The 27,767-nt window shown below is 50.0% G+C and overlaps 1 protein-coding gene across 6 annotated transcripts in view; it reads left to right on the forward strand.

Moving 5' to 3' along the window:
* PCSK6 (proprotein convertase subtilisin/kexin type 6) overlaps window positions 1–27,767 on the forward strand; it is a 195,198-nt gene that overhangs the window by 86,288 nt on the left and 81,143 nt on the right. For 4 of the 6 annotated variants that reach the window (XM_063640040.1, XM_055277040.2, XM_055277041.2 and 1 more), the window contains 5 exons: window positions 10,178–10,350; window positions 15,307–15,519; window positions 19,158–19,258; window positions 24,559–24,662; window positions 26,783–26,900. In XM_063640040.1, coding sequence (XP_063496110.1) covers window positions 10,178–10,350; window positions 15,307–15,519; window positions 19,158–19,258; window positions 24,559–24,662; window positions 26,783–26,900 — 709 coding nt within the window. The remainder of the gene's footprint in view (window positions 1–10,177; window positions 10,351–15,306; window positions 15,520–19,157; window positions 19,259–24,558; window positions 24,663–26,782; window positions 26,901–27,767) is intronic. The other 2 variants (XM_063640041.1, XM_055277042.2) reach the window with 2 other exon arrangements.

Consider the following 27,767-nt stretch of genomic DNA (forward strand, 5'->3'; position numbering starts at 1 on the left):
GCAGATGAGTGGAGCCCTCGCCCCTTTAACCTTACCAGGCTTCTACCCTTAGCAAGTTCCTCACGTGTGCTGATACTTAACCAGATTCAGACACTTTCCTAAGGCAGGAGGGGTGTCATGAGAGACACTGCATTATGGTACAGTTTCCCTGCATTTTTTTTTTTTAAGATGGAGTCTCGCTCTGTCGCCCAGGCTGGAGTGTAGTGGCACAGTTTTGGCTCACTGCAAGCTCCGCCTCCCGGGTTCACGCCATTCTCCTGCCTCAGCCTCCCGAGTAGCTGGGACTACAGGCGCCCGCCACCACACCCAGCTAATTTTTTGCATTTTTAGTAGAGACAGAGTTTCACTGTGTTAGCCAGGATGGTCTCGATCTCCTGACCTCATGATCCCAAAGTGCTGGGATTACAGGCGTGAGCCACCACCCGGCCTCCCTGCTTGTGAGAAGCATCGCCAGCCCACAGGGCAGCATCCCTGAGGCTGGTCTGGAGTAGGCTGCATTTGGGGCCTGCAGCAAGGGAGCAGGGCAGCTGGAGACCGCGGGGAGCCCTCCCACCTGACAAACAGAAAACCTCCCCTGCTCAGGCCCCCGGACATAGGCGCATCTTTTCAGACCGTGTTTACCCTGTTTCTGGAGAGGAAAAGTAAACAGCAGCGACCAGATTCCTGTTGGCGTTTTTGCTCCATATTTTGATTGGGGAACTGAATCATGTTTTTCCTTTCATGAACACGAAAATGTTAAGTACATAACAGCTAAATTAATCTGTGCCCATAAATTGGTTAATTATGTTAATTCTGAGTCACAGAATTCAGTCTCATTAGTGTTTCCATTAAGCAGTTTAGGCCTGTGAGCATTTTAAGAGAACAGTTTAAGCTGTAGATTAATCTTCAAAGGTTCCCAGTGCATTTTCAACTGCAAGAGGATTTTAAATGCACCGGGGGGCTTGGGATTTGGTGAATGTTAGGAGCTGCTGCTGTCAGGGAGCGGGGGTTCCCCACTTCCTCGTCCCTCACCTCCCCTCAACACATCCAAGGCCCCTGCCTGCTAAATCTGAGCGTCACCAGGCTAAGCAGGAACCATAGGAAGGAGGAGATGGGCAAGAGCTGGCATAGCCCCTTCTGCCCTGTCTCCCTGGTGGCCATGCCCTCCCCAGGCCGCCCTGCTGCAGACACCGCAGAGGATGGGTGAGGCTGGCTCTCCAATGCTGTGGGCTTCATAGATCTGGGTTCCTGAGATGGCTGCTGAGGGGCTTTCTTCCTGGGTGTACATAAGAAAGAAGCAGAGAGACAGGAAGAAAGCACGCCGAGTGTTAGAAACAAGCTCCCGGGTGGCCTTTGTTCATGGCGGCATGGACGTCTGCTTTTCACCGTCCGTGTCCCCTTCAGAGGTCCGTTCAGGACTGGGGTTTGCTTTCTTGGCACGTGCGCCTCCTCTGGGGTTCCTTGCCGTCCTCACGTGTGGTGCAGACGTACGGGTGCTCCTTCTGGCTCAGAAGCCTGCCATCCTGTCCTGCGTCCCAAGCTGCCGGCTCTCACTGGCTCCCTGTGAGTGCCTGGGCCATGCACTTCTGTCTCCAGCCCTCATTCCCTAGTGGGGAGACCGTGAAAGGGTCAGCCTAGATGTCAAACCTCTAGACCATGGCTAAGGCTTTTCCAGTTTTATATTGTTCTTTGAAGAATCAACAGGACCCGATTATCAAAGAGAGACCTGTTTAAATATATACAATCATTTTCGGTATTATTTAGGTTTGGCAAGGCCAGCAGATGAGACCACTGCCATGCATTGAAAAGGTGGTTTGTTACAGTTGCCAAGAGGATGCGTCCCAGTACCGCATGCAGGGCCACACAGGGAAGCACTGGGGTCCGTCAGGAGGCAGGAGAGAGGGGAAAACACGGGCCAGAGGCCTTATGGTGGTTTCTGTGGGAAGGAGTGGGTGAGGCAGAGAAGGCAAGTTCAGAATCAGCTAGTTTGAATAATTTCAGCAGACTCAGGGGAATAGGAGCTGTCCCTAGCTGCCTGACACCTGGCCTTGGGTGGTTAGGTTAGGGGGTAGTGGCCTGGTGAGATCCCGTGATGGAGGTGGCTGGGGCATAGGCTCTGGATTGGTTGGCTTGCGTGTGAAAAGCGCACCCCGATGGATAGTTTACTATCCCGAGACACTGGGTAGCCCCTGAAGGAACAGCCTCTCCAGGGTCAGCAAGCCCCAGATGTCAAAGCATCGGATACTGAAAATACAAAAGGAAGGGAAATAGATGGAGCCAGAGGAGGAGATGGATAACACCAAAGTTATCCCAGACGCAGCACCAGGGCCAGGGCCTCAACTTAGCTTTTCATTAATCTTCTCAACTGCCTTGGCAGATAAATATTGTAGAAAACACGATTTAGAGAGGCTGAGACGATGGCCCAAGGTCATGCAGAGCCGATAGTCCACTCCAGGACACTCTGACCCCAGCTGTCTTCCCCCTACCATGAGCTGCTCTGTGTCTTGCCAGGGGCCATACCCTTGCCACACCATACTGCCAGCGTCCCACGCTGGTCATGGCCCTTCTCTTGGAGGTTGCTGGCTGGGAGAGCTGGGCACCTGTGTCCATGACACAGCTGTGGAGATGGGCTGCCAGACACATGGACCACAGGCTGGGGAACCAGTCTTAGTTATCACAGGCCCCAACCTGGGACAGACCTCATCTCCTGGATCCAGGGCTGCGTGCAGGACACGCCCATAAGGAGGGTCGCTGGCTACAGCTGTGTTTCCACTCTAGAAGGAGGTGGAGTGGTTCCATCAGGGCATCAGGAACAGAACAGGAAGCAGGAAGAGATTTGGCTTGGTGATCCCCCACGCGTCCCCACACACTTAATGTCACAATGGCAAACGTAGATCTGCCTTGACACCTCGGCAGACCACAGCTCCCTGGAGTTCCTAGAACAAGGCTGTCCTGTGGGGGCATAGTTAGCAATTTGAGAGCTGTGTCTGTTGTCTTAGGTGATAATGAGGGTTGACAGAAACCTTTTAGGATTGTAGCATTTCTAAGTAACTGTTGAAACCTTACTTGGCCCGGAATGGCTGCTCATAGAACAGAATGTGCTATAGTTTTACTGAGAAAAACAAAACAAAAACAAAACATAATTCTTTGTGGACTTACTAAAACCCAGGGCTAATGAGCAAAATGTGTTGGGGAGGCCTATTTATCACACTCAGGAAGCGACAGTCTAATTTTATTTGCTGCTGTTCATTGCTTCTGCATTGCCATTCATTTGCTGAAGGCAAAATACATTACTTCTCAATAAACAAAAGTGGGCCCAGCATGTCCGCTCCCTGCCTTCCTCCAGCCGTTAACCCCCCGGGCAGGAGGACTGACTTGTATTGATGTGTGTGTGCGTGCGCATGTGTGTGTGCATGTGTGCGTGCGCATGTGTGTATGCGTGCGTGTGTGTGCGTGCATGTGTGTGGGTGTGTGGGTGTGTGTGTGCGTATGTGTGTGTAGGTGTGGGTGTGTGTGGATGTGTGTGGGTGTGTGCATGTGTGTGGGGGTGTGTGCGTGTGTGTGCACGTGGGCATGTGTGTGTGCATGGGTGTGGGTGTGTGGGTGTGGGTGGGCGTGGGCGTGTGGGTGCGTGGGGGTGTGTGCGTGTGCGTGTGGGGGTGTGTGCGTGTGTGTGGGTGTGGGTGTGTGCACATGTGGGTGTGCGTGTGTGCGCACGTGTGTGGGGGGGTGTGTGCACGCGCATGTGTGCGGGTGGGTGTGCGCATGCATGTGGGTGTGTGGGGGGGTGTGTGTGTGCATGTGTGGGTGTGTGGGCGTGAGTGTGGGTGCGTCTGTGGGGGGTGTGTGTGCACGTGTGTGGGGGTGTGTGCGTATGTGGATGTGTTGTGTGTGCACGCACGTGTGTGTGTGTGGGTGTGTGAGGGTGTTTGTGGGTGTGTGCGTGTGCGTTTGTGTGTGTGGGTGTGCGTGTGGGTGTGTGTGCACGTGTGTGTGTGCGTGTGTGTGGGTGTGTGCGTGCGTGTGGGTGTGTTCTTCCCATTGCTCTTAGTGTTGAGCTTCCTAGAAAGTTTTCAGGGGAAATGCTGTGTCTTGTGCTGACTGGGGCCGGCTGCATGTTGATAGGTTCACCTTGCCTTATACAGACGTGCTATTTGGAAAGTCGAGATATAAATTATAAGCAGGGGGCTGGGTACGGTGGCTCATACCTGTAATCCCAGCACTTTGGGAGGCCAAGGTAGGCAGATCGCTTGAGGTCAGGAGTTTGAGACCAGCCTGGCCAGCATGGCGAAGCCCCATCTCTACTAAAAATATAAAAATTAGCCGGACGTGGTGGTGTGTGCCTGTAATCCCAGCTGCTCCAGTGGCTGAGGCAGGAGAATCGCTCGAACCTGGGAGGCGAGGTTGCAGTGAGCTGAGATCACGCCACTGCACTCCAGCCTGGGCGACAGAGGGAGACTCTGGCTTGAAAAAAAAAATTAGAAGCAAGGGAAAGGGAGGAAAGACAGGTCACTATGGAAAAAAGTGGCTTTTTCTTTTTTTGTTTTAGCTTCACTAAGTGACTTGTAAAATCATTCATTTCAGCAAGTTCTCCCAGGGCATTTAAAATATTATTGGGTTTAGGAGATTTTAGGAATGCATGTTATTATTTAAAGCAAGGCAAACTGGTGTGATTCTTTCCTGGATGGAGCTTCTGTGGGCTGCTGGAATTGTCAGTGGGGGGAATGGTTCCCACAGCACCCCGAGTTCTTCCCTCAAACACAAAGTCACCAGGTTGTCCAAAGCAACCATCTTCCTTCCACTCAACACTCCTCCCGCCTCCCACCCACAGACTCATCCTTAGAGTGGACCGGGCAGGCGGGTTCATTGTGCCACACTGTGCTCTGAACCCAGTATGCCCAAAAGCAGTCCGTTAGCAAGCTGACGACGGGAAGTTCATTGCCATCAATGCCATCAAAACGATTTGCCCAAATCAAATTTATACCTGACATTTTATAGTAGATGGGCCTTTCTTTTTTCATTAGAGAAATCATTACTGTTTTTCTTCTCCTTGGCATTTCCAGAGAGCCATTCACATTTAAAGCTCATGTTAGAACAGCAGGCTTCTACTGAAAATATTTACCTTTTCTTTGTTGGCAACTTGTCAGTGTTGGGGAAAATAGATGCTTCATTAAAATCTAAGCGCGTGATGCTTGCTTTCCCACACATCAGTCAGTCTTCTTCCAAGATGAAACGCATGGTGAGAGGTGTTGGGAAATCATTCTGGTCATATGTTTTTATGTATTTTTGGATGTCTTCTGGCGTCCCGTTCTTCTTGTTCGAAAATAGGCATTTCAACACCTATAACTTGTAGAGAGAATCCTAGAACAGCATCAGCTTCACCATTAGAGCATCAGAATTGGTCTTGACCCCCGGGGGCCAGTGAGGTCTCCTGCCCTGGAGAGTCCATGGCTGGATGTGAGGGCAAAAAGAACCCTGCTGCCATTTATCCAGCAGTTCTGGGGCCAAGGCCTCAACTCAGCTTTTCATGAATCTTCTTAACTGCCCCGGTAGATAAATACTGTAGGAAACATGATTTAGAGAGGTTGAGACCATGCCCAAGGTCATGCGGAAGCGAGATTCCACCCCAGGACTCTCTGACCCCACTCTCTTCCCCTACTGTGAGCTGCTCTGTATCTTGCTAGGGGCCGCGCCCTTGCCAGCCTCTTGCACTGGGCCTGGCCCTCGCCCTTCTCTTGGAGGTTCCCGGCTGAGAGAGCTGGACACTTGGGCCCAGCGTCCCTGACACAGCCATGGAGATGGGATGCCAGGCACATGGACCACAGATTTGGGAAAGACCCCACTTCATGTCCACCCGACCCCTCCTCTCCACCCAGAAAGGAAGAAGTGCACTGAGCTGATGCCACAGCCCATGTGAGCTGGGCCTAGAGGTGGCTCTGCCCTGCCTATAAAAGGGGGAAAGGAACCTTTCAATAGATGCCGACAAACCCAGAGAAGGTTGGCCCCTGTTATGACTCCTTTGATATTCACAGGGAGGTGAGCTCTTGCTCTGTTAAAATTAAGAACCTCTGTTTGTCGGGAGATACCATAAACACAGTGAGAAGACCAGGCATACACTGGGAGGAGATTTTCATAACCTGTATTACCAGCAAAGGATTAATTCTCAGTCCAAGCAAAATTAAACAGTGTATCACTTGAGCATATATACAATTGTATTAAACTAGTAGTGTTTAAAAAGCAATGGCCTGCGGGGTGGGCGGATCATCTGAGGTCAGGGGTTCAAGACCAGCCTGGCCAACGTGGTGAAACCCTGTTTCTACTAAAAAACACAAAAATTAACCGTGTGTGGTGGCGGGCACCTGTAATCCCAGCTACTTGGTTGGCTGAATCACTTGAACCCGGGAGGCAGAGGTTGCAGTGAGCCAAAATGGCGCCACTGTCCTCCAACCTGGGCAACAGAGCGAGACGCCATCTCAAAAAATAAAAATTAAAAAAAAGGCAACAGCATGAATAATCCAAAAATTCCTATCATTTTCCTCTGAGAAGCTGGGGGTGACAGGGAGGACACAGAATTAGAGGCCCCCAGTGGGTCACATTCTTGCTCGTGCATCGGGGTGGAGGGTTCACGGGTACCCGTTTTTTTATTAGGCTTTATAACTAACGTGTATGTGACATACAATCTTTTGTGCTTATCAAGTCATGTGTTTTTAGAAAACAAAAAGAAAAACCAATCAGTTATTGTTACCACCTCCATTTTTACAGATGGGAAAACTGAGGCTCGGTGGGGTCAAACTAGCAGCAAACACACACGTTGAATGCTTACTGTGTGCCAGACCCTTTACACAGATCATCCGATTTCATTTGTTTGACATCCCTCTACATATGATAACTGTCATCATTGCAGTGTGCAGAAGACTGAGGCTTAGCGAGACAGGAGAACTTCAGAGTCACTACCTGGTCACAGTTGATGGTAAAGGCAAGGTCTTCGCCCGTGGCATGCCCCATCTCCCTCCTGCAGGCTCCGAGGCTCACTGTGGGTGACGGCTCCACCCTGTGGACCTCCCCTTGGGAGCAGGCGTCGAGGCGTCTAAGTCCACTTGCCTCGTGCCATCTCAGTGCCTGGACACTGGTGGCTACTCTGGGCTGTCCTGCAGCCAGGTCGCTAAGGTAGGAAAGAGAGGAAGGGAAATAGGTGGAGCCAGAAGAGAAGATAGATAATACTGAAGTTAAATTTATTCCTACTGCTCGTTGTTAAGGCTTTCAAGGTATGAAGAGATGGCTCTTCCCGTGACTTCAGCCCCATCCTCCATCACTGCCCAAGCCACGTGGCTGACACTGCCGAATGGCTCTAGCCCTGTTGTTGAACTTCTGATGTCTCCTATGCCTCAACTTTGCTATTGCTTTGGTGTAAATTTCTCTGACATTGATTTTGAATACAATTCCAGGCTTTTGGAGCAGAAGTTTCCAGTTAAGCTTGGTGTCCCACCTAAGTGTTAAGGTCAACATGCTGGCCCTAGAGTGGTCCTCCCTCTCCCACCACCAACTATCCCACCTGGCCTCCCAAGAACTGTCTGTGGTGACTCTTGCATTCTCTGTCTTGGTTCATGCCTGGGAAATTTCAGGGCATATGTTAATGGGAAAACCTTAGGGAAACCTGAACCTTCAAAACTGGGTAGAATGAACGGATGGAATGGAAGAATTTACTGCAGCAAAGTCATCTTCAAATTCCTTTTAGGTTGGAATTTTCTTACCCTGGCAAGTCAAGAAGTACATTTAGTTATTTGTTTATAATCCATGTGCTACTGGGTGAAAGATGATAGGACAAGAAGATTTGAAATGTTTGTGTTGGGGATCTCTGCCCAGCAATTTCCATCAAAAGAGCACACCCATGATTATCGTATAAATGGATGGGACAGTAGGAGTCTACTCACATAAAATGTTTGTCCCTGAGCGCCCAGGGAGGGTGTCACCTCCAGGGTCTCCTTCCTGTGGCTCTTCTGCATGAGTCCTGCACCACCTCTTTTAACTTCAGGGAAAACTCACTATTTTGTTTTTTAAAGTCAATCATATTTAAAGTTTCTGCTTTTGAGTATGCAGTACATGTTGATGTAGGTTCTGGGATATAGAACAAACAGGCACAGACTAGTATGGGTAAGGTGGGGAACCCCTACTTCAGAAGGTGAACCCCAGAAGGAAGGCTGCCTGGGCCAGGGGTGTGTGCATGGTGGCAGGGAGCTGCAGCCAGTAAGCCCTGGAAGAGTCTTTAGTGGCACAGGGAAATGCCCTGTATAAAGCTCAGTGGGGGGAAAAAAGGATTTAGAAAGAAAGTATATGCTAGAGGCAAAGAAAAAGACTAGAAGAAAATAACCAGCCAGGTGCAGTGGTGTGCACCTGTGGTCCCAGCTACTTGGGAGGCTGAGGTGGGATGATTGCTTGAGCCCAGGTGTTCGAGGCTGCAGTGAGCTATGATCCGTGTCACTGCATTCCAGCCTGGGTGACAGAGTGAGACCCCATCTCTAAAGCAAAAAAAGAAAATAGCCAAAATATTATTGGTTATTTCTCATTTCCCAAAGTTTAGGCAACAGCATATACTATTCTAACAATCAGAAGAAGTCCTCTTTTCCATTACGTCTTAAATAGCTCTAAGATTTAGAATTCGTCTTGATGAAGGCATGGTCATCGCACACACAGAGCTGGGCCCCGTGGGTGAGGGGCTCCCGGGGGCCTCTGAGTAGGGAGCTGTGGGTGTCGAGTGGCCATGAAGAGAGCTGACCCAGGGTCGGGTGGCAAGATTCCCTGAGCCCCAGAGAAGTCGACTTTCTGTATCTACTAGAATCCAGGAAGAGTGTGTCCATGGCCGTCCTTACCCCCTGCTTCCCCATTTCATGCCAGGCCTTTCTCAGATGCCTTCTCTGGGGAAGGCACTGTTGTTGGGGTGACTTTCTGGCTACAGAGGGCACCCAGTAATAAAGGCAAATGCTAAGTATGAGGCAGGAAGGGAGGCCCCTGGCTGGGACGGCAGGCACTGGGAGAGGCTTGTGGGGCCCCTCACCCCTCTCGTTTTGGGGTGCTCTTGAGGGAGCTGGACTTGGCAGGCACTGGGAGAGGCTTGTGGGGCCCCTCACCCCTCTCGTTTTGGAGTGCTCTTGAGGAAGCTGGACTCGGCAGGCACTGGGAGAGGCTTGTGGGGCCCCTCACCCCTCTCGTTTTGGGGTGCTCTTGAGGAAGCTGGACTCGGCAGGCATTGGGAGAGGCGCATTGGGAGAGGCTTGTGGGACCCTTCACCCCTCTCTTTTTGGGGTGCTCTTGAGGAAGCTGGACTCCCCACCTCTAAAGACCCCTCCAGGGAACATAGATCCCAAACCCAAAGGGAGATGAGCTGGCCAGCGAAGTCCAAGACCCCAGTCCCCTCCATTACAACCTAGGGTGCGGGCTTCTGTCTTCCAGGTTGAAAGCTCATCATCTGGTTCATCATAAGTTATACGTCGGAGAGGAATTATAAAGGAAAGAAACAGATGTGAACTCTCAACAGCTGGGAGAGGTGGAAAGCCTCTGGAGTTCTGTTATAGAGATGTGCATTTTGGCGGGGAGTGGTGGCTCACGCCTGTAATCCCAGCACTTTGGGAGGTTGAGGCAGGTGGATCACTTGAGGTCAGGAGTTCGAGACCAGCCTGGCCAACATGGCCAAACCCTGTCTCTATTAAAAATAAAAGTTAGCCAGGCATGGTGGTGTGTGCCTGTAGTCCCAGCTACTCGGGAGGCTGGGGCAGGAGAATCACTTGAACCCGGGAGGTGGAGCTTGCAGTGAGCCGAGATTGCACCACTGCCCTCCAGCCTGGGTGACAGAGCGAGACTCTGTCTCTAATAATAATAATAATAGGCCTTGTTTTTTTAAATAAAAAGCAGAAATATGCATTTTTAGATACCAGCAGGACAGATAGCACTGAGGGAAACTGAACCCTCTCTTCAGGAAGTAGCTTGGTTTCTTTTGTTGTCCTGGCCTGAGTTGTCGTTTTAATTCTTTCACATCAGCCAGCATGGAGAAGAGGAGCCAGTTTTGCAGGATGACGGGAAACAGCCCGTGCTGGGGAGGGACTCTGTGCTGCGGTGTCCTGCTCTGAGCCTCCTGGGCCCTGGTTCCTGTCGCTGTGTGCCCGGAGCGCTGGGCGCCGACACTGAGCCTCCTCTGTGCTTTCAGGCATCCGCATGCTGGACGGCGACGTCACAGATGTGGTCGAGGCAAAGTCGCTGGGCATCAGACCCAACTACATCGACATTTACAGTGCCAGCTGGGGGCCGGACGACGATGGCAAGACGGTGGACGGGCCCGGCCGACTGGCTAAGCAGGCTTTCGAGTATGGCATTAAAAAGGTGTGAGTAACCAGGGCTCTAGGGGAGCGCTCTGGGACAAGGGTGACAGTCAGCGTTTTAACAGTTAAATATCAGAGTGACACTGGCCACAGCCCTGAAACAAGACTGGGAAGACTGTGCTGTGACAGGTGCCAGGGTCAGTGTGGAGGAGTCACTCGGGGAGTCTGAGAAGTGGCTCTTAACCAGTGAGAGAAGGTTTTTGCCTTGTTCCAGAACAGCTGTTCCAGTGACAGCCAGGTGGTCACTGCTAGCACGACCCTCTCTGCCTTGGCGTTTGCCGATCCCTGGCTGAAAGGGGTACACAGGTGGGTGACAGGGGTCCCAGGCAGTTCACCTGGCCTGTTACTTGGACTCTGCAGGGGCCTCGGCCCACCTGCCCTTAGAAACACCCAACCGTGGACCTTTCTGCATTCATCACGGGGTGTGTGCTCACCCAGGGCCCGCTGTAGCAGGAAGCAGTGGTCGGGGTGTCCCCCACTAGCACACAGCCCAGCCCAATTCGAACTTCTCCGGGAGAACCTCACGAGGGCTAAGCAGGGCAACGATGCTTCTCTGCAGATGGGCCAAGGGGAGGCTGGCAGGCTCCTGCGAGGCCACCCGCCAGCCACTCTGTGGTCTTTGGTTCCGGATCCTTGTGTGTCAGAAAGGCTGAGGAAGGAGGAGGGGGTGGCTGCAGATGAGCCAGTTCTTACAAGCAGGGTGGCAAGGCGGATTTCTGGGTGAGGACAGCTTCTTGAAGCAGGCAGACAGAGCTGTGGTCAGCGTCCAGGAGGCCCTGGGTGGCCGAGCAGGCCCCAGCCCGAAGTACAACGTGTGGTCAGTGACTGCTGTAGGGAGTGGGGACAGGGGGAGTTCCAGCGGGCTGAGTCCAGGCTTCTCTGACTTCTCCTGTGGGGGATGGGAGAATGGGGAGGGGGTGGCAGGAGTCAAGCCCATTAAATTTATATCATTTAAAATATTTTTAAAGTTCTCATCGTATTATAACCCATGCATAGTGATTACAATGTGGCTCATAAACAGCTAATAAGTCAATCGGATAGTAGGAAGAGATTATATTGCAAACAGCCTTTCTCTGTCTCTCTCTGCCCACCCCCGAGTCCTGCCCCACAGAGGAGGAATCAGTTTTTAAACTGTGTTCATGATTTCCTTTCTGTGAGTAATATCATTTGATGGCTTTCCTGGGTGCATTGAGTTTGGTCACTATCTATTAATTTCCTCTTATTGGGATGAGCGTTTTTCTCTTAGAAGACCCCCAGCCCTGCTGAAACCCTGGAGTTTCCTCCACTTCTTACCTTTCCCGGGCGTCAGGCCTATGCTGCATCCTCTGCCTCCTGCCAGCTGCACCTGCCTGCACCTCCTCCGAGGGACTTGGTGTCACTCTGCAAGTGTGAGGCGGAAGCTTCCTCCTCACTCAGGTCTTGAATGCCTGAGAAACCAATGACCAAATATGGGGTATCTACCCCTGTGTCCCTCCGAGTTTAGTACTCACCCAGACACTCAATGTGAGAAGGAAAATTAAGGAAGAGGGACAGTGTAGACACACACACGCACGCACACAGCACGGGACATTGTGTGCATCCTTGGGACTCTGGACAGCTTCCTTTGTCTCCATTCCCCCAAGAAAACACCAGGACAGCTTCAGTCAGGCTGCTGGGCCTCCAAGCCAGGCCCGAGGCTGGGCTGAGCGAGTTCTGGCAGACTCAGGTATGGTCAAGTCAGCTGCTGCCCACCAAGAACTGCCGAATACGTAAATCACCTTCCATTACTTAGCTCCCAGCTCCAACCCACTAGATCGCCTGGATCTCAGTCTTGATGACAAGCGAGACATCCCGAAAATTAAGCTGAATCGAAGCTTCGGAGAGGGTGGGTAAGCTGGAGGGCGGGTTTCCTACGTAGAACATATTGCTTTGGATGGTGTTACTGCTGAGCGTCTGTCATTTCTGCGGGATGATTTCCAAAGACTGAGCTCGTAGGATGAGGCACCCTCTGTCCAAGAGGGGTACTGGTTGTTTGGTAGTGATCGTCCGGGCTCTCTGGTTCACTGAGCCTATGCGAGGCTTGGGGAGGTTGGAGCTGCCGAGAGGGATCTTTGCATTCTGAATTCTGAGCAGTGTTGGTTTCATCCAGCTGTCGGGAGTGGGGAAGTTGCAGAGGGGACCGTGTGGTTTCTCCTCATTCTTGTCACAGTTTCGTGAAATACTGAGGTCATTTGATTGTTTTTTTCGTCATTTGGAAGCAAAATATGTCATACAGAGAACCTTAAATCGCAACTGTCTCAATCTGTCACTGAAAACCCTCCTAGAAATTTGATGATCTCAAACCAAACCACATTCCCCCATTTGTTTTTCCTCCTTGCGGCCCTATTTGTCACCTACAGTCTTCTGTAAAATCTGACTTTGTCTTTGGTAGATGATGTGGTCTGGCGGTGGGAGACTGTAGAAGCTGTAACTTGGCACAAAGATCTGTTTAACGTTGGTCCTTAGGAAGCCTTGCTCCTCTCACACCTGGTTATTCAGAAGGGACGATTAGACATTGCTGTGGCTAAAGACACTGGCTGCGTCCAGGTGGCCGGTGTTTGCTGGTCCTCAGTAGCGGTGCTCCTGAGCTCGTGAAATGAACTCTCCCTCCCCAGGGAAGACACCGAAATACGATTTGATTGGGTTGAAGTTGTGAGTTTACTGAAAAGAAGTGCACGTTCGTAGCTAGGGTTGAAATGTCCCTACAGCTTCCGTCCCATGGCTTCCATGAAGCCACTGAAGATCTGGAAGTGAAAATAAAGTCGTCAGAGACAGTGAAAACATCTCTACACCCCTCAGATCTGGCTGTTTCCTCGCCTCATTTCCATGTCTCCTTCCCAGAAAGCGTTTTAAGGAGGGGAAAGGTTGTTGGTACGTTGACGCCTATGAGGATGGGTTGTCTCATAGTAAATGCATGGTGGGTGCTGTAAATGCAAACCTTGAGCATTTCAGGCTCTTGGTATTCAAAGTGGGATCCAGAGCCAGCAGCACTGGCGTCCCCTGGGAGCTCATTAGGGATGCACACTCTCAGGCCCACCCTGGACTTTGGGGCACAGTCTGCATTGTAACAGGTTCCCAGGTGAGTCCAGGGTGTGCACATTCAAGTTTGGGGAGTGCTGTTTTTGGCCATTCTCTCTGCTCCTGGAGCAGTAAAGTTGCATGCTCCACCTTGCAAAAGGACAACATTTTATGAGTCATTTCAAGTGGGGTGGGGAGTTAGGAGTGGCAGTGTCTAGGACTAATTCTCACCTGGAATCAGGACAGGCTCTGATGGGTTAAATACCTTTTGATTTGCATTGTAGTTGCTTTAAACTGGCTTCAGCTGAATCTCTTCCTGCAGGTAATCACACGCACACACACACCACCTTCCTGAGCTCTTCGTGCCTTTCTCTCAGGTTAGCTTTTCTGGGAGGGACCTTTCTGTTGAACTCTTGGCCACCCCGACAGGTTCACTTTGCAGATGCAGAAAGCAGAATGGACGCGGCAGCCTTAAGCAGCGGGGCCGCGTGAGCTCCAAGAACTTTCCTGTGGGCTTTCTTGGGAGCCTCAAGTTGGAGCTGTGGTCTCCTTGGTTTACAAAGCCCCGTGGTGTGAGCGTACGGAGCAGGCGGGTCCACTCATTGTGCTCCAAAAGTGAGTGTGACATGTTTGGTCAGCAGCAGGCTTCGATTTGACTCTACGGGGATTGCAGAATCGGGGTGTAAGTTGTCTTTAAATTGGCCGATTGTTGAGCATGAGTATAAATTTCCTCTGTTTGTGTGGGAAGGAGGGTCCTCAGTAAGGAGGTGATGGCCAGCCAGTGGCTCCAGTTTCCCGTGGAGGTGGACGCTGGCCCTGCTCTCAGGCCGGCTGTGCACCACCAGCCCATCCAGCCATCTGGACTAGATCCGTCAGTTCAGTCTTCCACTCGCTAATCTTTAGCTGGTATTTGTGGCTGGAATGATTCTCAGTGTGGTCAGGAATCATCCATCCTGTGGGTATGGGATAGAGCAGAGCTGAGCTGCAGGAATCTGCCCTGACCGGCTGCTGTCTTTCAAAGACTTGCTTTTGTGTGTACATTCTTAGCAGTGAACACCGGTGCACAGCTGGGCATGGTGGCACACTTCTCTAGGCACAGCTACTCTGAAGGCTAAGGCAGGAGGATCACCTGAGCCCGGGAGTTCCAGACTAGCCTGGGTAACGTAGCAAGACCCCTGTCTCAAAAAAAAAAAAAAAAGAAAGAAAGAAAAAAACGGAAAGAAAACCTACACACAAATGAGGCCCTGGCCTTGGCTAGTGATGTGAATGAGACCACCCTGATACTTACCCACAGCAGAGACCACAGGAGCTCTGACAGCACACCCGCAAGCTGCTACCAGCTTCCTGGACATAACCCTTTTCACCTATTGTGTCTTCACCCAGAGTTCATGGTCCCATCCCTCTTTGCTCATTTAGCTCACTCTGCAAGGAGGGTTACCTCTTCAAGTATGTTTTCCAGAAAAATCATTCTTTTCCCCACCAGACCAGCTCTTTCAACTCAGAAAAATTAAAGTTGTAAATTCCGCCATCGTCTGTAATCTCAGTGTTATTTGCAGCACTGCTAGGTCTCTTTGATCCTAGGCCATTGCAATGGAAATGATAGGCATGGCTCTGGAATAGAGCAGCTTGTGTTGGGACCCTTGATTTTCCTGTGAAGAACAGAGGAGTCTTTCTGGCCCCTTTCCCTCGTATGAGCCTGTGATTCTGCAATTTTAAGGCTGCTGCCACAGGCAAAAGCACACCATTAAAATCCAAACAGAGCCCCCAAAACCATGCTCTCAGCAGCATCCAGACGGTCTGAATGCAACCTTCTTATCCCCTTTGAAGGAACGTTTGGAAGATGGGACTCTAGGATGGGGGGAGACCTGCCCTACGAGGTTCTGACTGCGGGGCTAAGCCTTGTTCCTCTTGTTCCCTCCAGGGCCGGCAGGGCCTGGGATCCATTTTCGTCTGGGCATCTGGGAATGGCGGAAGAGAGGGGGACTACTGCTCATGTGATGGCTACACCAACAGCATCTACACTATCTCCGTCAGCAGCGCCACCGAGAATGGCTACAAGCCCTGGTACCTGGAAGAGTGCGCCTCCACCCTGGCCACGACCTACAGCAGTGGGGCCTTTTATGAGCGAAAAATCGTAAGTTCTCTTGGCAAGTTGGAGTGCTTACAGCATGTGCCTCAGCCTCTGGGAATGACTTTCTTCTCCCTTTCTCAGAAAGATGGATTAGATTAAGGCCAGATTGTTCTGGATCCCAGGGTCCCAGCCTCATCTATGGGCAAACAATTTGAGCCTCGAGGTAAACCCCAGTCCCTTGGCAGCCTTCTTCGGAAACTGGCTTTCTAATCTTTGCACAGAAATAGCAATTAAACTCCTCTCTGGCTTTAGAGATCTAAAAATATCATTTAAGAACGAGGTTCCTTCTCATGGTGTCTTGTTTTAACTCTGAAATTCTGTGGTCACATCTCTTGGAATCCAATGAACCCATCCGGTTCCAGCGTGTACAATAGAGTAAGAGAAAGACTTGGTTTTATCCTGAGGCGTTCTAGAAATCCAAGAGTTCTTCTAGGCGTTCTGTTGCTACAGAAGCACTTTTTCTGGACGCTTTTAAGTTGAGCAGTGGTTTCTGTCTGTTCCGCTTACTTAAGTGAACATAAGCATGATGTACCTTTTAAAAGGTAACTGTTTTAGTACTCAGGTAGAATTTGTGCTTTTTCTTTCCCTACATACTTTCCTACTTAAAAAAAAAAAAAAAGAGGAAGGGAGGGTTTCCAGTTCAGATTAATGCAGAATTGAAATGCACAGTCATTAAGTTGACTTGTAGACATTTTTAAAATGAGACCGTGGAGCTGGCCAGACGTGGTTAAATTTTAAAGCTCACTGGCATCTTTTCATTTCTGCGGCCGCTCGGCCACATCTTTAGAAGTTATTCGCAAATTTATTTTTACACTTTTCTGTGGGAGCACACAGGCTTCCTGTTCTCGGCTTTGCTCCGCACCAGTGAAAGGTCAGCTGCCATCGTTCCGTCGCCAGCCTGGTAGCGGCTCGGGCTGGTTAACTAAGGTATTAATTTGTTATTTTCCTTTTCTGCTGGAGTATACACCCCTGGGACGGGCAGCTGAGATGCTGAATGATGTCCTGTTTATGTAGAAATCCAGCTCATTTGAGCACGGACTTGCTGGGGTCTTATTAGACAGACACTTGGCCAAAACCCAGCATAGTCTTGCTGGCCGAATGGAAGCAAGTTCGAATTTGCTGAATTATGGGACAGTTTATAACATGGACTGCGTGCAGGCAGGATGGTGTCTCTCAACCCTGGAAGCAGGACTCACAGCTTTATTTGCATCACGAATCACGCCAGCATGTGATTCTTGTGCTTTGCATGTGTGCGTGCCTTGGCTATAAAATGCTTTGATTTTCTTTCTTTTTTTTTAAGTTCTCTTCCCTGAGCAATAATATGTGGGTAAGAAGGGCATAGTTTGGAGAGGGGTAAAAGAGAAAATACACTTTGTCTTGGTCACTGCCCGGGAAGTCTGCTCTGACAGTAGGAGTTAGTTTCAGCTCTACTAGAGCCCAGCTTTTGTTCTGAGTCCCCTTAGACTCCTCCAGGGAGACGAGTGCTGCTCAGGACAGTTGACATATCACAGTCCCAGCATTCAGGCAGGCCTGTGATGGCAATCACAACCCTGTCCCCCTGCATTCTCTGTCCCTCTGAGTCTGAGGAATGTGAACAGGTGTCCACCTAGAGCGAGGGATGTCCCGTGGTGAGACATGACTCTTCATAGAGGAGTAAAACCTAAAGAAAGCATCTCTCACCAGAACAGGAGGGTACATTCGTTCACTGAGCACGAGCTGTGTCCCAGGTGTGGCACTAGGACTCAGGAGGCGCTGCCCACCTTGGTTCAGCCATCCCTCCCAGGGTAGGCCCCTCTGCTCGCTCCCCAGGACCTCCTTCTCTGAAGCTGAAGAACCAGCTGTGAGCCTCACATGCTCTTGGGAGCGTGGCCTCCTGCCCAGCCAGCCCTGGTTTCTCCTCCTGGCCACCATTTACCAAGCACAAGTATGTTCAGGTGCCTGGCTGTGATCTGCTGAGAACCCCTGAAATCTGTATCATGGTGTCCATTTGCATATGAAGATGCTGGGGTCAGAGAGGGGGCACTTTTGTCCCTTTTCCCATGCCCTCAGCTGCCCTCCCCATGTTGAGGGACCCCAGCCCCACTGAAACGAGCAAGGAGGAAACTGGTCCTCATTGGCGTTCCTGTCAAATCTTCCTGTGTGTGACACTGGCCAGACCCCCACCTTCCCCAGACAGTTAGCCCAGCCAAAACATGTGCAAGGAAGGTGCTGAGTTTGGAAGAGGATCCGGATTACTCTCACTGTGCAATTGATTCTCAAAGGTTAGGCAAATCAGCTACTGGAGCCCTGTGGTGGGTGGGTGGGTGTGACTTTCCTATTCCCACCATGACAAATTATCACAAACTTAGCAGCTTGAAACAGCACAAATTGATATCTCATGGTCCTGTAGCCCAGAAGTCCAGGAGCCTCAACCAAGTCTCTGCTTTGAGTCTCATGAGGCCAAGACCAAGGTACTGGCAGGGCTGTGCTTCCTTCCGGAGGCTCCCGGGAGAATCTGTTTCCTTGCCCCCTTGGGCTGTTGGCATTGTTGGCAAAACTCAGGTCCCTGTGGTTCTGGGACTGAGTTTCCCGTTTCCTTGTGGGCTGTCAGCTGGACCCATTCTCAGCCTCCAGAGGCCACCCACATTCATTGGCTTACTTCTCAACTCCCTCTTCAATGCCAGCGGCGGTGGGTACAGTCCTTCTAATGCTTCCTCTCTCCGACAGCCTTGCTGCCTTCCTCTTCCAAGGTGAAGGGCCCTGTGGTGGCACCAGGTCTACTCAGAAAATCCAGGATAATCTTCCTGCTTTAAGGTCGGCTGGCTGCCAACCTTAACTCCATCTGCAAAGCTCATCGGAATAACACCAGGGGACAAAGATGATGGGGGCCGCAATCCCACCTAGCATACCTGAACCCCCAGCATCCGCTTTCCATTTCAGTCCAAAGGGAGATACACGTCGGCCTGAGTGGTAGTGAGGTCCAGAATCCATCCCACACCCAACCTGGGCCAGTGCCTCTGAGGAGGGCAGGCAGAGCCCACAGCTAGCAGTACCTGCCTTGCTGCCCTGTGCAGCAGGCCTTGGGAGGTCACGAACATGCCAGGTTGATCTGCTTCTTCAGGAGGACGTCTTGGTGGAGAACCCAACTTATGACCTGCTGGCTGAAGGCAGAAACTCTCTCTGAGCCACCTGGGTACCTCTAGCTGCTCTGAAGTCAGGGGGTGACTCAGGGGTCACTAGTATGGACTCTAATGGTTTTGCCAGGGTACACTTGGGGGTTGGTGACAGGGCACAAAGTCCAGCAGACCCAGGGAGGAGGGCTTGTGGGGTGCATCTTGGTTTCATGTTGTTTTACCATTTTTTCCACATGCGCTTCTGCAGTAGAGAGGGAACCAGCTGATCTGTTATTATCAAAGCTTACGGTCTGTGCTCCCAGCTGGCCTCCTTGCCCCTGCCTGTCTCCCTGCAAAGTGATTTAGCAGGGAGCACCAGATGTTGTGGAAACCTGTGGTTGCTGAGATGCATTTGCCTAACACCTTATTTGTTCCAGAGACCCAGGGTCACGCTTGCCAGTTAGTGGCACCTGAAGTAGCCCAGCCTTCTCCAGAGAGTGAATGAGCCTGTCTGCCATCACTGCCTCACTGTGCTTCCCTCTCACCCAGGTCACCACGGATCTGCGTCAGCGCTGTACCGATGGCCACACTGGGACCTCAGTCTCTGCCCCCATGGTGGCCGGCATCATTGCCTTGGCTCTAGAAGCAAAGTAAGTTCCCACTTACCTTTTTCTTAAAAAAAAAAAATGTTTATATTGTGGTAAAAGACACATAACATTGGCCATTTTCACCGTATTGAAGTGGACAGCTCAGCGGCATTAAGCACATTCACTGAGTTGTGCCCCCTGCACCACCATCCCTCCCCCAGAGCTTTGTCTTCTTCCCAGGCTGAAACCCTATGCCCATCAAACAACAGCTGCCCAGGTTAGTCAGCTCAGGCTGCCGTGACAGAGTCCCACGGACTGGGCAGCTCAAACAACAGAAATTTAGTTTCTCAAGGTTCTGGAGCCTGGAATTCCTGGATCAAGGTGTCAGCAGGGTTGGTGTCTTCTTGGCTTGCAGAAAGCTGACTGCTCCCCTTCTGCTGTGTCCTCTTCTTATAAGGACACTGGTCATATTGGATTAGGGCCCACCCTAATAATCTCATTTTATGTTAATTACCTTTTTAAAGGCCTTATCTCCAAATATAATCATATTCTGAGGCTCTGGGGCCTAAGGCTTGGACGAATACATTTCGGAGGGGACATAGTTCAGCCTATAACACTCCCCATTGACCCCCCACCCTAGCCTCTGGCAACCACCATTCTACTTTCTGTCTCTATGAATTTGGCTACTTTAGGTGCCTCTTGTAAGTGGAATCACACAGGATTTGTCCTTTTGTGCCTGGCTTATTTCACTTAACATGATGTCTTTAAGGTCACCCATTTGTAGAACGTATCAAAATTTCCTTCCTTTTTTAGGCCACCCTGATGGGTGTGAAGTGGTTTCTTCCTTTCTTAAAGCCCAAGTCTCCTACCCTCTTAAGGACACGGGGGCTGGGTGGGCAGAGTCCAAGGCCTGCCTCTGATTCTGCACCTCACACCAAAACCACACTTCAGGTTGCTGCAGCTTCTTTTTAGGAACTTTCATTTATAAATTGACAGTCAAGAAAAACGCTTGAGTTGTGTATGTGTTGTTGGTTCAGAAAGAAAAGCAAGTTAACTGCACATGCAGTCACAGAGTCAACACCAAATTGTACTTTAGTCACCAAAACTGGCAGAGAACAAACCAGCCCTCTGCAGTAGTCATCTGTTGTAGATGAGTTTTTAAATAGCTCAGAAAGAATGGTTGGGATGCCTCAATGCTTGTAATTACATATGTTTGCATGTGGATTTGCACAAGACAAACTGAGCGTAACACTCAGATGCTACCAATTTAACAAAGAAACAGTTTGATATTTTTAATTTCTAGGCCAAAATGTTAGCTTCTGTGTCCTGAGGCTCTTTTTAAAAATTCTAAAAAATTAGTTGCTTGTGTGGAAACTCACATTCGCATACTTTACCCCTCCTCGTGCTGTATTTTCCTCCATTCCTTATTGGAAACATGCAAAGAGCTAAATGGAAAACAAACCCTGCTTCAGGACACGTTGTCCCCTTAACCTTGGCCAGGGGCACATGAAAGTCCAGACGGTCATCTTCCTCATCATTTTAGCTCCTCCTCAGACACATACAGGTGACGGATCAGTAACACATCATTTGGAACAGTGTCAGTCTAGAGCATTTGACACTTACAGGATTGGGCAAGGAAGGAACAGTTGGTGTCTGGGAATTTGAAAACCTGCGTTGAGCAGATCTGCAGCTCGGGATAGCTCTCGCCTGTGCAGGTTGGCCTCAGGCCGCCTTCTCTCTCTGTTCACTACTGCTGTGGAAGGAACTGAGGCAAAGCCAGATGGTTCTGGGTGGAGATGCTTCCAGAGAGTCGGGGGAGGGCCCCCAGACAGCCTGCGGCCAGAATGAAGGAAGACCCACATGTGCTGGGACTCTCTAAGGGGAGTCCCGTGGTTTTGGGACAGTCTTGGTACTTTTCAAACATCACTTCTTCATCAAAAAACATTTCTAATATCCTCTCTTAGACATATTTTCCGTGCGGTTATATTTGTGATTTTATTGCTAGAGTCAAAAATAAAATAGATTTTTTCATAAGAAAATGGTTCCTAACTTTCTCATTCCCTGGACCCATTCTGTCCTCCACTCCAAAGGTCATCCCGGCACCTAAATTCAGGATTTCCAGGAGGACTGGCTATAGCCGTCTTGAGTACGCCCTGCTGACACACAGCAGTAACTTGCCAGGTTGCACGGACAGCATGGGGTGTGGCCATCATGTCAGCACTTGTCTAAACTCCAAAGCCTGCACCTGTGACCTCTCTACCAGGGTGCACAGCCATGGGCTACTCGAGGACTCAGAATCCTCCCCTAACAGTGAGGTTGGCGTGTGGGCTGCAGAAAGGCCAGTGGATGCAGGAGGAGAACAGGTGTGCCTGGCAGGGAAAGGCCTGGAGACTGAGCCACTGGACACGGACAGGGAGAGACAGTGAGGAAGCCAGTGAGCAGCCAGGAGCAGCAGGAACACATTGGAGAAGTCAGGGGAGGCCAGGGCTGGAGCCTGGAGAGTGTGAGCCCAGGGAAGGAGTCTACCCAAGACTTACGCCATGGGTGAGCTTCTCGTAGGAAAACAGGCAGAGGGGGCAAAGGGTGGGAGTGTACAGAGCGGCCGCCACACAAAACACTTTAGCCTTCCTTGAAAAAATTAAACAGACTTCCCAGACGATCCAGCAATCCCACTTGTGGGTGATATCCAGAATTGAAAGCAGGGACGCGGGTAGATATTGGCACAGCCATGTTCATGGCAGCATGTTTCACAACAGCTGAAAGGTGGGAGCAACTTGAGTGTCCATGATGGAGGAAGAGATAAGCGAAGTGTGCTCTGTACACACATGGAATATCATTCAGCCTTGAAAGGAAGGAGATTCTGATACAGATTATGATGAGGTCCCTCAAAGACATGGTGCTAAGGGAAATAAGACAAATCCTGTGTAGTTCCACTTACATGAAGACCTGGAGCCATCAAACTCATAGAGACAGAAAGTAGCATGGTGGCTGCCAGGGGCTGGAGAAGGAGCAATGCGGACTGAGTGTCCCATGGGACAGAGTTTCAGTTTCAGTTTGGTGAAAAGTTCTGGAGATGGGTGTGGCGGCACCAGAGCAATGTGAATGTACTAAATGCTGCTGAGCGGTACGTTTACAAACGGTTGAAATGGTAAATTTTGTGTCTGTACATCTTCGCACACCCACACACACAGTGGGCCACTGAAGAGACGCCTGTGACATCCGAGCAGGCTCCACTGGGGAGGGCGGGGCAGCTGGGCACTTCAGCACTCTCTCTTCTGCGTCCCCAGTCCCCCTCAGCTGCAGCAGCTCCCCCGATTTTACTTAGCGCATGTTCCTAGGGTCACATTCCCTGAGGCAGCACGTGTGGCGCCGCGTGCATTCCTAGTAAACACGCACCGAGACAAGCCTGGGGCTTGTGCTTCTGGTCACCTCCATCCCAACGAGCCCTGGGACGATGGTCTGGAAAGAAAGAGTTTGTGTTTGTGACATTAAGGAGTGAGAATCTTGGACTCGAGAGATGTTCATTTATTCTTGGTTAATTTTCTGATTGAGTGGAAAGTCCTAGGTGGGCATCAATTTAATCGACTAAAAAAGGAATAAAAGATCCATCAACATTTATTCGTCAAATTGCGTCCGGAACCATGAGCCCATACATCTTTCTTTTCACTCAGATGTTTGAGAGGGCAAAAGTATATTCCTTTCATTACTGATTCACATGTAGGTGTTATCTTTACCATGTTTTAATGCAGCCTTGCAGAAAGCTTGTATATTCAAATATCCAGATCCCATAGCAATTAATACTGATTAGAAGAAAGGAACAATGCTCTTATTTTATACTACTCTCTGTGTACAGACAGTATGAAAAATACTATATTTCATCAAATCCAAGATGCCATAAAGTTGTAAGATGCACCCTTTTTATGTACCACAGAAACCAGAAGTGCTGCCGTTATACAATACATCCGTATCTCTTGGAATTTTTGTAACTATTGAAGAGTCTTTTAGGCTGAGAGTTATTTAGACCTGGAAACGACACTGAATAGACAGGACCAAGTTCAGCACCTCCAGGCAATGTAACCCGTTCCTGGTTGCTGTGGGCAGAGGGGCTTGTAAGAGGTATCAGATCATAAGATGGATCTGGATTTCAGAGGTGTTAAAAAAAAAAAAAAAAAAAAGGTGGGCCAGGTGTGGTGGCTCACACCTGTAATCCTAACACTTTGGGAAGCCAATGCAGGAGGATTGCTTGAACCCAGGAATTCAAGACCAGCCTGGGCAATATAGCAAGACCTCATCTCTACAAAAAATGTAAAAATTAGCCAGGTGTGGTGGCGCACACCTGTAGTCCCAGCCACTTGGGAGGCTGAGGTAGGAAGACTGCTTGAGCACAGGAGGTCGAGGCTGCAGTGAGCCAAGATCACACCACTGCACTCCAGCCTGGGCGACAGGGCGAGACCCTGTCTCACACACAAAAAGCAGGGGTGAGCAAATATGTCTTAGAAATTAAAAAAATCGGCCGGGCGCAGTGGCTCACGCTTGTAATCCCAGCACTTTGGGAGGCTGAGGTGGGCAGATCACGAGGTTAAGAGATCGAGACCACGGTGAAACCCCGTCTCTACTAAAAATACAAAAAATTATCCGGGCGTGGTGGCGGGCGCCTGTAGTCCCAGCTACTCGGAGAGGCTGAGGCAGGAGAATGGCGTGAACCCGGGAGGCGAAGCTTTCAGTGAGCCGAGATTGCACCACTGCACTCCAGCCTGGGCGACAGAGCGAGACTCCGTCTCAAAAAAAAAGAAAAAAAAAAAATCGTCTGTGTATTTAGTTACATTAGTGGCATGTTGTATTCTTTTGAGGAAATGTTTCTACTTCCCCAAAAAGAATATTTAGCAAATTTAGAATCATATACTAAAATCTTGAATTATAATCTACAGCCAGTGGGTCCACATAGGGTGGAATCTCGGCCAATCGTGGTTTGAACTTACTCTTATGCACTGTTGTATTTGCTTAGGATGAAGAATAACCCCAAGTATTTAATAAACATTTACTCTTATGTTAAGTGTCTTGTATTTTCAGAATTTCCCATATGGCTCTGGGAAAACTCAGGCAGAGCTTGGCAGCAAGGCTGGGCTTTAATGCTGATGAATTTTAGGTCACCCATTGAGCCTTTTTTTCCCTCAGGATTTAGTTGCTGGAAACTTGTTTACAAAGAGGTGGCAAAATAAACCCTTGCCAAGGAATGCAATCCTTAGCCTGAGGGGCTTGCTCAAGTTCAGACATGGGTTGGCTCCCGACCTCCTGCCTCTGAGTGGCCTGTGTGGCTGCTGTTGTTGAGCTGTGTGGACTCAGGGTGTGTTGTGTCATTGCAGCAGCCAGTTAACCTGGAGGGACGTCCAGCACCTGCTAGTGAAGACATCCCGGCCGGCCCACCTGAAAGCGAGCGACTGGAAGGTGAACGGCGCGGGTCATAAAGGTGCGGCCATGGCGTTCTAGTGGACCATTGGGTGACCCTGGGATGTATAGGAAGGGGAGTCATGAATTCCTTAAAAGGACTCTCCAAATAGCATTAATTGTTATTATTAATTGTGTGTCACAAGAACTTAAAACACATGTGCAGCATTTTAAGAAAAGTATCCTGGAAGCTCGCACTGACATTGTGGAAGAACCCTCAGGTCACAAGACTCTAGGGTCTCCTAAACTCTGTAACTTTGGCCACGGAGACACCACCTATACCGATATTTACTCATAGTTCTCTTTAAGCCAGGAGCAATGATGTGTGCCCATAGTCCCAGCTACTAGGGAAGTTGAGGCAGGAGGATTGCTTGAGCCCAGGAATTTGAGTCTAGCCTGGACAACACAGCAGGACTCCATCTCTTAAAAAAAAAATTACTGCCCCACTACTTTTTTTTTGACATAAAGAAATGTATTTTAAAAGGAAACTGTACTACATCTAGTTAATCATAGGTTTGATATGTAGTTATGTATTTTTTCTAATGTGCATTAAAACAAATCCATAATTATTAAAATAAACGTTGTTTGTGTGCCACCTAAGGGCAACTTGCATCCTTAGCCCTGAGTAGCGCTGTGATTTTGAAACTTGCCCTCAGTTTCCTCATCTGTACAGTGAGGACATTGAGATAGTTTTGTAAGTTACTTTCTAACTGTAAAACTTCTGTTGGCCAGTCCCTATGTCATAAAAGTAAAGCATAGGACAGTGGGGCCTCTACCCACAGCCCAGCCTGGTACAGACCTAGGTACCATGAAATCAACCCATGGTCAGGGCTTTGTTAAGCTGGCTGTCTGCGGCCTTTGAAGCAGGTAATTTTAGGACAGTGCTACTGGCTTTGTTTGCCTGACTTCTTTTTTTTATTTTATTTTTGAGACAGAGTCTCGCCTTGTTGCCCAAGCTGGAGTGCAATGGCACGATCTCGGCTCACTGCAACCTTTGCCTCCCGTGTTCAAACGATTTTCCTTCCTTTTAAGTAATCCCTCCCGACTAGCTGGGATTACAGGTTCCTGCTACCACACCCAGCTAATTTTTGTATTTTTAGTAGAGACGGGGTTTCACCATGTTGCCCAGGCTGGTCTCGAACTCCTGACCTCGTGATCCACCTGCCTTGGCCTCCCAAAGTGCTGGGATTACAGGTGTGAGCCACTGTGCCCGACCTGTTTGCCTAACTTCTTACCAGGTATACTGAAAAATATTTCATTTGGCCACAGTATTTATGTTAGGGAGGAATTTTTTTTTTAACCTTTTCTGAAGCTCAGGTCTAACTAATTTGACACTAAGTCTGATACTACTGTCTGTAAAATATAGGTCAAGCATAGTTACCCTAAGTGCCGAGGGACGTTCCTTTTAATAAGGAGGCCATTGATTGGGCCTAGTTCATCTTTGTTTTGCAGGAATATCGGTGGTAGTGGTGTGCTGTAACAAGAGCCGACCTACATTTCAATTTTGGCCTAATTAAACAGGAGAATAGATTGTATGTAGTTCTTGACCTTGCCTCTTAAATTAAACTTTGAAAATCTCCTGCCCTGGCCAAATTAAGTACTGGACCGGACGAGGTCCCAAGCCTGTCTCTGTGCTGTGCCGTGCTACTTTCCCAGAATGCTCTGGGAACTCAGCAGGGAAAGAAAATGGCAAAAAAGATGTGCACAGCCTTGTGTTACTGCATTTCAGGCATGTGGTAACTGTGTGAACCAAGAGGTCTCAGATTTTGTTTCTCTTGTCTGGTCTAAGATTCAGGGAGCATAGATGCTGACAAGCCCTTTCAATGTAAAGAAACGTGCCCTTGTCTCAAAAAAAGAAAGTCCTAGACCTTCTCAGCACTTCTACTCTGTACCAAAGCGGGACGTGTTTCCTGACCCACACTCCTAAATTTAACAGAAGGAGTTGGGTTCAGAGAGAGAGAGAGGCAGCTGGGACCTTTGAGCAGCCCTCAGGGGGACCCGTCCTGCAGCCTGGGGCCCCCAGGAGACCTCGAGTCTTACGGTCCATCTGTCCTCCACGGGGCCCAGCAGATGCAGGAGCCAGCTTTGCTCCCTTCCTGGGAGAGGCAGGAGAGCCTGGCTCTGAAGGGTCTGTCTTTTCAGTTAGCCACTTCTATGGATTTGGTTTGGTGGACGCAGAAGCTCTCGTTGTGGAGGCAAAGAAGTGGACGGCAGTGCCATCGCAGCACATGTGTGTGGCCGCCTCAGACAAGAGACCCAGGTAAGGCTCTGCTGTGGCATCGGTGACTTCTCAGGCACGTGGGTTTGGAGCTGACGCTGTTGTATGGTGTGGCTGGGGGGGGTGTTCACACATGCATTCTGTGCACGTGTGCGTGTGCTCGCTGCATGCCTGCACGTCTGCATTTTCCCTTGTGGACTGTACAGCTCGGAAAGGAATCACTTCTTGAGCCACCACTGTTTTGAGGCCTCTTCCCCTTTTGTAGCAGATTGCTCCATGATAGGGGGTCAGTTCCTCAGCCTGAACCGCTCAGCCTAGTACTGGAAATTCTTACCCATGTTTAGCATATCAGACCGAGTCAGGAATCTGCTCCTCCCAGAAGGGTGAAATGAGGAGTAGCTGCAAGTGTCCTTTCTGTCACCACCCGCTAGAGATTGGAGCTGTAGCCCCAGCCCAGCCTAACCGGCCCTGGGAGTCTGCAGTGTGAATCCACCAGGCCTGAGCAGGAGCGGCTGGGTCAGCCCATTCTCTGTTGCAGGCTGTGGGGGTTCTGCTTATTCCTCACAGTGCATAGCAGCTTTGTGTGGCTTTTATCTGGCCTTGTACAACCTTCTTAAGGCTTAAGCGCTGGGATTTTGTTAGCAAGGCTTGAGCAGAAGGGCCCTGGCGTCATCTCTCTCCCATGAGCAGGGCACACCCAGAATTGCTCTTTGGAGTAAGTTCTTCTAAATCTGTTATGTTTGTTCATTGATTGATTGATTGATTGATTGAGACCGAGTTTTGCTCTTGTTGCCCAGGCTGGAGTGCAGTGGCATGATCCTGGCTCACTGCAACCTCTGCCTCCTGGGTTCAAGCCATCCTCCTGCCTCAGCCTCCTGAGTAGCTGGGATTACAGGCACCCACCACCAC

Source organism: Symphalangus syndactylus, chromosome 5 (genome assembly GCF_028878055.3).
Source record: "Symphalangus syndactylus isolate Jambi chromosome 5, NHGRI_mSymSyn1-v2.1_pri, whole genome shotgun sequence".
Lineage (NCBI taxonomy): Eukaryota > Metazoa > Chordata > Mammalia > Primates > Hylobatidae > Symphalangus > Symphalangus syndactylus.